The sequence below is a fragment of the Mus pahari genome, chromosome 14 (assembly GCF_900095145.1).
Source record: "Mus pahari chromosome 14, PAHARI_EIJ_v1.1, whole genome shotgun sequence".
NCBI lineage: Eukaryota > Metazoa > Chordata > Mammalia > Rodentia > Muridae > Mus > Mus pahari.
In genome coordinates, this window is record NC_034603.1 from 21,529,592 (window position 1) to 21,539,240 (window position 9,649).

A 9,649-nucleotide genomic window follows, 5' to 3' on the forward strand; every position below is an offset into this window, starting at 1 on the left:
TGCTTGAGTGGGGCCGTGGAAATATAAAGAAGACATTCCATAGATAAAACAGGAGCAGGATGTAGCTAGTGGGTGATTTTGTCTGATATAGGAGACACCTTGGAATCACTCTTTAGCCCTGGGGGTGGGGAGGAAGGAAGGAAGGCGGGGGCAGCATGATGGTCCAGTAGGAACAGCACTTACCTAGTGTGCCTGACAACCTATATTCAATGCTAATCTCACAGTGATGGAGAGAACCCCTGAAATTGTCTCCTGACCTCTGCATACTCTGCATATGGATGTGAGTTGAGTCCTGGGAACCAAACTGTGGTCCATTGCAAGAGCTTTTAACATTATATGCTTTTAACTGCTGAGCCATCTCTCCAGCCCCAATAATAACATCCCATTCAATAAGGAAAGCCAGAGAAGGGCACCCCACACAAGCAGAAATAAAACCAGAAACTGTTTATTTCATTGCTTACGTCATTCCATAATTGACTATTAGGATACCTTTAATGATTTCAAAGGTCTCACTGACATATATAGGAAAGGAAGCCATACTCCACGTGCCACAAGACCCATTCAGTGTGAGTGATGACATGCAAACGTAATTTTCAAAAGCAGTAATATCATGATCTTATACAAAAAGTTGACTGAGCAAAGAGATGTCATACCTTAAAAGAGGAGTGCCTTTACAGTTCTCCTGTGCCCACCCGGACCTAGTGGCCCACGAGCATGCTCCATTCATAGGAAGGAATGAAGGGGCAGAGGTTAAACCAGTAATCTAGGTCGCTGCTCTATATTTGCTATTTCAAATGGTTTTTGAAAAATGAATATCACGTACTTATTTCTTCAGAACTTTCATATAAAAAAACAGCAATCACTTCAGTTTCCATTCATCAGGTATTTTATTTTTCTTCTTCCTGGTATAATAACTTCTTTTCTGTTTGACTAGTCATCCATTGCACTGAAAACTATGGATTCAGAATTCACAATTAAATCATAATTAAAAAAAATTAAAATGGCATGCCAAATCAAAGTAGCCACCAGTTAGTGCTGAACACACGTTCCGGAGTAGTTTAAAAGTATTTACTGAAATGTCTCTTTCTCTCTGTGTTAAATCACTTTTACTCTCAAAATACGCTTCTTTTTGTTTGTTCATTTTCTGCCCACTTTGAGTTTTTTTTTTTTTTTTTCTTGGTGCGGGCTGTGTGGGTGTGGGTGTGCTCAGCCACATGGGGGTTGTTTGTTTTGTTTTGAGACAGAGTCTCTCTGTGTAGCTCGGGCTGGCCTAGAAGTTGCTCTGTAGACCAGGTTGGTCTTAAACTCAGAGATCTGCCTGTCTCTGCCTCCCAAGTGCTAGGATTAAAGGTGTGGGCCACAGCCCAACCATACCCTTGTTTCTCAATATTTGACATTCACAGTATAATTGGAATTAGTTACATTCATTAGGCTCACAATAGTTACTCCATGTTCAAGATTCCAGAATCTGTACTGCCTACAATGAGGTAGATAAACTTTAGTGTTGTTGGCTTAGGACTAATTTCTTTTAGACTCAACCATCATCTCTTTTTAAAAGATGGATTTCCAAAATATTTAGCAAAAAACTGAAAGTGTCTTACTACTTTGCCTAAAAATGAAAAAAAAATAGAATTTCAAAAGGTATTATCAAAGTTGCTGTACCTCATTTTAATTTAAAAACAGAATAAAAGCATCAAATTACAAAGCCTCTACAGATCTTAAGTCACCATCTTTCAACATCTGGAAAGCCACCCTCTACTTCTGATTTGGGAATGTGTCCACCCAGAGGCCTCTGGTTAACAAACACCTCTAGGGGCCAGACCAGCTGCTGCCCCTTAACCTTTGACCCTAAACTTCAAGTCTCTTCTCAAGATGGGGCATGACTGCTTGGTTCCTCTTCCGGGGAACTAGAATCCCATCTCTGTAGGCAGTCAAATTTCAAACAAAAGGTGGAGGCCAATCTGGTTACACCTGGCTGCAATAGATAAAATTGGAAATGAGACAGGCTGCCGGTATTGGGCCTGTCTTGGACAGGCTTGGTAGGTTAACCAAAGCCTTGGTAGCTCCAATGCCATTCAGGTTGAAGGGGGCAGACTGGGCACTAAACCAGCTAAAGGTCCTGGAGTGGGTCGATAAGAAATTTCGGTGAAGGACGGCAGGCCACCACGAATCTTGGTCTTTTTTCGGGGAGCCATGGGCGAGGCACCCAAGAACTTGCTGAAGGAACTTGACTTCTTCAAGCCACGGGCCAGGTCCTGGAGCATCAAGTCATCGGCTAGGACGCCCAGAAACGCGCTAGTGGTGGAGCTGAGGATGGTGGCGGCCACCTGCACGGGGTGCCGAGACACAAGGCTCCCACTGCTACCACTGGCCGCATCAGGCTCCATCATAGATCGCAGGCTAGGGTCACCCAGTAAACGCCGCAGCGCATAGGAGGAGCCAGGCCGCAGGTACTGGTAGGCACGCCGGCCGCTGTAGTCGCGGACGTGCACTTGGGCACCCAAGCGCACCACTAGCAGCACAGCGGCATCCTCGTGGCCGTGTAGAGCCGCCAGGTGCAGCGGAGTGTAGCCACCGTGAGAGCGCGCGTTCACGTCCACGGGCGCGCCCCCACGCCGCGCCACCTCCACCAGCTGTAAAGCCATCTCCCGGTCGCCGTTCTTGGCCGCCCAGTGTAGGGCGGTGAAGCCGGACATGAAGTCGCGCTTGGCAGCCAGGCCGCGGTCCCTCAAGAGCAGCCCGTGCAGCTGGTGACTCCAACGACCGCTGGCCGTGCGCACCAGCCACTCGTGCTCCGTGGGCTCCAGGGGCACCGCGGGTGACGGTGGCGGCGCGACGGGCATCTCCTCCGTGTCTGGGCTCAGCAGGCGAGGGCCGGCTCGGGACAGGCGCCTGAGATGCGGGGAGCGACCGGGTCCCAGGTGGAGTCCCAGACCCGACTCCTCTACCGAGAGCCTCCGTAGGAGCATCGGGGAGCCCCGCGGGCTCGGCTCCTCCGAGCGCTGCCGGCGCAGGCCCTGCTCCTCCGCGCGGATCCGCAGCGCCGCGGGGCCAGGGACGACGCAGCGCACCGGCAGCATGCAAGGCTTCTGCGGTGGCACTTGCGCCGTGGGAGGTGCAGGCTCCGGGCCTGGCGACTCTGTGCTCGTCAAGGCCAGCCCCGACGGCACGCTGGCCGGTCGGGCTAACTCGGTGGACCGAGGTAGCGCCGGATCCTCGGGTCCCCCGGGCTGTGGAGCTGAGCCTGATGGCGCCTCAACCTGGGTGACCTCTGAGGGTGGGGTATCAGGGGTGTGCTGTAGCTCGGATGGTGCGGAGTCCTCCGGCGGTTCTTCTGACTGCTGTGGGGAGTGGGGAGCCCCGGGGGCACAGTTGTCCTCCGCTGGGATACCAGCGCACTCGGCCAGCGCAGTTGGCACTCCTGGGCTGGAGGGGAGTGGGGCCTCGGGTCCTTCCGGAGGCCGGGGCTTCTTTCTCAGCACCACGAACTTGACCCCATCCAGCTCCTTCACCACGGCCACGTTGTTGACGAACTGCTTGAAGCGGTCCCTACGGGCCGCGCGTCCCCGTGGGTCCCCAGCGTCCAACAGCGGCTTGAAGCGGCTCAGCAGCTCGGAGTTGCGCACCTGCCCGCCGTGCTCCCGCAGGAAGCCCAGCACCGCCGCCTGGCTCACCCCGGCGGCGGCGGCGGCTGCCGCGGCAGCGGCTGCCAGCGCCATTCTCGGTGTCTGCGACTCCCGGGTCGCCCCAGCCGCCCAGCCAGGCTCACCTGGGACTCTGATCCCCGAAACTGGACTGCAGTCACGCCCTCGTCGCCGTTCTGGGAAGTCTCCAGGCAAAAGGCACCTGGGACTCCTACCCTCCGCCTGCGCCGGGCCTGGCCCCCAGATTGGGGGGTAGGCTGCTGCTGAGAGGTCCTGTCCAATGGGCGCCAGGCTCCATGCCCCTGTGCGGCGCTCGGCTTACAGGTGACAGCTGCCACTGGAGGTGCGGAGGGAATGGGAAAGCGGAACCTCTCTGCACTGCCCCCACCCAAGCCCCGGAATTAAAGGCGCAGCGTCGTCGCTCTTCAGCTCCGCTCCCGGTTGCTAGGTGGGTGTGTTCCCTGGGGATGTTGCAGTGGATGGGCGAGGCGTGGGTATATATTACCTTCAGCACACTATTTACCACAAAATAAAAGCAATATTTTACATATATATGTCCTTGCACTACATACACTGCATCAATACCTCTCCAATGTCTGATACTTTTCATACAGAAAAAAAAAAAAAAACAGATTTACAAAATTCATAGCAAGAACAGTTCGCTGTGTGGTATTGAGTGCAGGGTACTAGAGGCTTACAAGAGGTTTAGGAAGCAGTTTTTTCATGATAAGATAATACTTTTTAAAATGTGGAGCTTTGCCATCTACATTTTTTATTATTCGTTGACTCTCTGTGTCTCTGTCTCTGTCTCTCTCTCTGTCTCTCTCTGTCTCTGTCTGTCTCTGTCTCTGTCTCTCTGTCTCTCTGTCTCTCTGTCTGTCTGTCTGTCTCTCTCTCTCTCTCTCTCTCTCTCTCTGTGTGTGTGTGTGTGTGTGTGTGTGTGTGTGTGTGTTTTGTAGGTCAGAAGATAACTTGAGACATTGCTTCAGCTTTCCATCATCACATGGGCTCTGCCAGAGTGCAAATTCACTTTATCTGGTTTGGTGGCAGGCACCTTTACTCGCTGAGCCATTCCAAAAATACCCCCCTTTATTTTTGTCTCTATATGAAGTTCAAGTTGGTCTGGAGCTTGTGATGTCACTGCCTCAGTCCTGAGTGCTAGGATTATAGGTGTGTGCCACCATGCTTGCCCCAAGTAACCCATTTCATATAGGATTTCAGGAATAAACCCACATGAAAAAATAAAGAAGGAAAAAAAATAGCAGCAGAAATGACCATTAACATTGTAACATACTTTTTTCCACTATGAATCCATGTGTCTGTTACACTTTAAAATTAAAAAAAAAAAAAAAGCAAAATAGAAAGCCTATTGAAGTGTTAAGTATGGACCCCAGGGCTTTACAAATGCCAGAATACATACAGCACCACACCTCCAGCCCATGCTGTTTCTAGAACTTCAGTTATTTCACAAATATTTATTGAGAACATAGCCAGGACCTTTCAGGCTGTGATACATGTTAGTGGAGATAAACGCTTTGACCTAGCAGAGTTCATTTATCAGGAGGAAACAGAAGTCAGAAAGCTCTGTAATATGCTATGTGAACTAAAGCATACGCAAATACTATAGAAAACAGCATGGAGGGACAGGGTGGGGGTGTCAGCTGGGCAGTGGTACAGGGCAGCATCCATTGTGAAGGCGATGGTGAACCAACGGTGTAGGGGAGGGAGTTATGCAGATGGGGAAGAGCTTCCTCGGTGGAGGTGGAGGCGGGCAGGGCTGCTTGCTTCATTTTTGTTGTTTGTTGTTTCCAACTTTTATTTATGTGTGGTATGTGGTGGGCACAGGCGGATGTACAATGATGCAGTGATAGGGGTTAGAGTCTTCATCCAGGAGTTCTCCCCTTCACCATGTGGACTCTGAGAGGCTTTAACACAGTTCAGACACCTTGGGGGAGTGGGTTTTCTTTTTGAGCAAGTCTCTCATATGACCCATGATGACCTCAAACTCCTGCAGATGCTGTCCTTAAACTTCTGATCATCTTGTTCTTACCTCCTAAATACTGAGATTATAGGCTTTTGCCACTGTGTGTGTGTGTGTGTGTGTGTATCCAACTAGAATATATATATATATATATATATATATATATATATATATATATATATATTCCCAGGCTAGCCCAGAACTCAATTCTGCCTTACTCTTCTGAGTACTGGGAGTACAGGCGTGTACCGTCATCCTGGGCTTTTCTGTTGTTTCTGGTTTTGTTTATTGTTTGTTTGTTTTTGAGACTAGGTCTCACTATGTAACCCTAACTGGCCTAAAACTATGTAGACCAGGCTAGCCCAAATTTATAGAGATCCACCTGCCCCTGCCAATACCTGAGTGCTGGGATTAAAGGTATGTGCCATCAGGCCTGACTAGCTATGCTGGGCTTTTGAGTAGGGTTGTTGTTGTTGTTGTTGTTGTCTGGACAGGGTTTCTCTGAATAGTCTTGGTTGTCCTGAAACTCACTCTATAGACCAGGATAGACTTGAACAGCAATATCTGCCTACCTCGGCATCCCAACTGCTGGGATTAAAGGTAGGCACCATCATTGTGGCTAGTATCTTTTCTTTTTAATTTTTAAAATTTTCGTTCAGTTTTGTGTTTTGTCTTGCACTACATGCATCCCTCGTACCAACAGAGGCCAGAAGAGGGAGTCAGGTCCCCAGAAGCCAGAGTTATGAAAGGTTAGGAGCTGCCACACTGTAGCTGGGAACTGAACTCAGGTCCTCCAGAAGGTCAGCAAATGTTCCTAACCACTGAGCCTTCTTTCCAGCCCCATTAGCTCCTTATTTTATGTTATCAATGTTTTTCCAGTTGCCATTTGTCTTTTAATTTTGTTTTCTGTTGACACTCATTTTAGAAAACTGGTTTTCTTTGTAAGTCCTTTTCACTGAAAGTTATAAATGTAAAACAAGAAAGTATCTCTATGCTGAAGAAATAGCTCAGCAGTTAAGAACACAGGCTGCGGGCTGGTGAGATGGCTCAGCGAATAAGAGCACCAGACTGTTCTTCCGAAGGTCCTGAGTTCAAATCCCAGCAACCACACGGTGGCTCACAACCATCCGTAACAAGATCTGACTCTCTCTTCTGGAGTGTCTGAAGACAGCTACAGTGTACTTACATATAATAAATAAATAAATCTTAAAAAAAAAAAAAAAAAAAAAGAACACAGGCTGCTCTTCCAGAAATCCTGAGTTCAATTCCCTGCAACCACATGGTGGCTCACAACCATCTGTAATGGGATCTGATGCCCTTTTCTGGTGTGTCTGAAGATAGCTGCAATGTACTCATATATATAAAATAAATAAATAAATCATTAAATAAAAATAAAAATAAATAAATAAAGAGAAATCTCTACCATTTAAAAGAACATTTAGGACAAACGTCTCCTGTGTTATCAATCAACATAAAGAGTGAAACCAACATACTTGAGAGAAAACTTTGTGTATTTCAACATATTAATTTATTTTTTTATCTATTTTGTCTGTGCACATGTGTGAGTGTCTCTGCATGTGTGTGGAAGTCAGGGGACAAACCTCAGGAGTCACGAATCCTCTTAAGGTGAAACTCTCAGAAACCAGTTTCTCCTGCCACCGCACTGAAGTCTCAGAAGTTACTGGCTACTTTTACAAAGGGCCCATGTTTAATTCCAAATACCCACGTGGTGACCCAGAACCATCTGGAACTCCAAGTCCGGGGGATCTGATGCCCTCTTCTTATCTTTGTGGGCTTGTTGGCAAGCACCCTTATCTACTGAACCATCTTGCTAGCCCGGTCCATATGACTTTTTCTTAAAATCTTCCCCAACTCACACCCTAATAAAACCTGCCTCGCCATCCCAAGTCTAGGACGCTGCCTTTGTCTACAGCTGACTCCAGAAGCATCCATTGCCTATTTGGGGTGTAAGCAGTGAGCCAGGCAGGGCCCCTGTGAAGAAGATAGAACCAGTCTTTGTGGAGCTCACCACTCAATGTATCAGAGAAAAGCTGCCAAGCAATTTTGCTCCCTGGCACAGAAAACGGGCTCTCCGGGTGCTTGCCAGAAGGGTGGTTCAAGGGCAGCAGGTGGGGAAGCTGAAAGTCCTCACGGCCAGCTGTAGGCTTGGGAGGAGACAGAAAGCTAAGTTCAGGGCAAGGCATACCAAGCTTGTGAGCAGTTTAGGGTGTGTCTGTCTCACAACTCTAGAAGATAACACCGGGTTAGCACTCCTGCCATGGGTGAGAGGCCCTGGGTGCCAGTGTGGACTTTGTCCTGTCTGGAGTAGAATTCCAGAGAACTCTCTTACTCTTAGTTTGCTGGGTTGGAGGGATGGCTCAGTGGTTAAGAGTGCACACTGCTCTCACAGAGGACCTGAATTTGACTCCCAGCAACTATATAAAGCAGTTCACAACTACCAGTAATTCCTGTTCCAGGGGACCTGACACCTCTGCCCTCCACAAGCACGGCACACACTGTCATGCACCCACATACATATACATATAATTAAAAATTAATCTATGAGGTTGGGCTGGGCTGGAAAGATGGCTCCGAGGTTGAAAGCACTGACTGATCTTCCAGAGGTCCTGAGTTCAATTCCCAGCAACCACATGGTGGCTCACGACCATCTGTAATGGGATCTGATGCCCTCTTCCGGTGTGTAGGCATATATTGAGACAGGATAGTGTGTACATAATTTATTTAATTAATTTTTAATTAAAATAAAGGGCTGGAGAGATATCTCAGTGGTTAAGAACATTGGTTGCTCATACAAAGGTTTCCAGCACCCACATGACATCTCAGAATTATTCATAACTCCAGCTCCAAGGAATCTGATGCTGACCCTCTGCTGACCTCCGTGACCACCAGGCACACATATGGTGCATATTCATGCATATAGGCAAAACACTCAAACCCAAATATAAAATAATTGGGTTTTTTTGAGACAGGGTTTCTCTGTGTAGGCCTGGCTGTTCTGGAACTTACTCTGTAGACCAGGCCGGCCTTGAACTCACAGCGATCCTCCTGCCTCTGCCTCCCAAGTACTGGGATCAAAGGCATGCACCACTACCACCCAGCTAAAATAAACACTTTTTAAATAAAAGAGTAAAATATTTATATTTTATTGATATTGTTTTGGTTTTTAATTACATTTATTTACTCTCTTCTGTCTCTCTCTCTGTGCTGTCTGTCTGTCTGTCTCACTCTGTGTGTGTTCTGTCTGTCTGTCTCACTCACTCTGTGTGTGTGTGTGCTGTCTGTCTCTCTCTGTGCTCTCTCTCTCTCTCTCTCTCTCTCTCTGTGTGTGTGTGTGTGTGTGTGTGTGTAAGAGCCACAGCATGTGAGCAAAGGATAACCTGCAGTGGTCAGTTCTTCCCTTCTGCCCTGTGGGCTCCAGGCTCACATCAGGAGCCTTCACCTCTTGCACGTTGTTGCCATTCCTGTTTGATTCTTTGTTTGTTTATTATTTTTTGATTAGGGTCTCACTGTTGCCCAGACTGATCTAAAATTTACTCTGTTACCCAGGCTGTCCTTGAACTCATGAAGAGCCTCAATTTTAACTTCAAGTGTGAGCCACCACACCAGCTTATTTATTTTCTGATCAGAAAGTCAGTGTTTGGTTGGTTTCCCAATTTGTAAGAGTTTCCAAAATACAAAAAGAACTACGATTTGTTAGAGAGCCACTCAGAACCTTCCTACTGCATTCCAGTGAGATTTATTTATTTATATTTTGGGGGACTGGGTCTCATATAACCCCAGCTTAGCCTTGAACTTGATAACCAATGAAGGCAGCTAGGACTACTTGGAGAGACAGTCTCAAACCCCTGAGACACACACACTCACACACACACACACACACACACACACACACACAGAATAGCCAATGATCACCTTGAACTCCCAGTCTCCTGATATCCCTCCAATTTTCCAAGAGTTAGGGTCACAGTCACCACTGAGCCAGGCACCTACTTATGTATTAATT

The 9,649-nt window shown here is 47.8% G+C and overlaps 1 protein-coding gene across 1 annotated transcript; it reads right to left on the reverse strand.

The window, feature by feature from the left end:
- Positions 1 to 429: 429 nt before the first annotated feature.
- Positions 430 to 4,068, reverse strand: Sowaha (sosondowah ankyrin repeat domain family member A). Its single transcript, XM_021213872.2, has one exon. It carries the CDS (start codon positions 3,717 to 3,719, stop codon positions 2,076 to 2,078), a length of 1,644 nt encoding a protein of 547 aa, XP_021069531.1. The 5' UTR covers positions 3,720 to 4,068; the 3' UTR covers positions 430 to 2,075.
- Positions 4,069 to 9,649: the final 5,581 nt, after the last annotated feature.

What these genes read in the sequence shown, in the direction of transcription:
- Sowaha (XM_021213872.2), bottom strand. Translation starts at nt 3,719, where the DNA reads ATGGCGCTGGCAGCCGCTGCCGCGGCAGCCGCCGCCGCCGCCGGGGTG.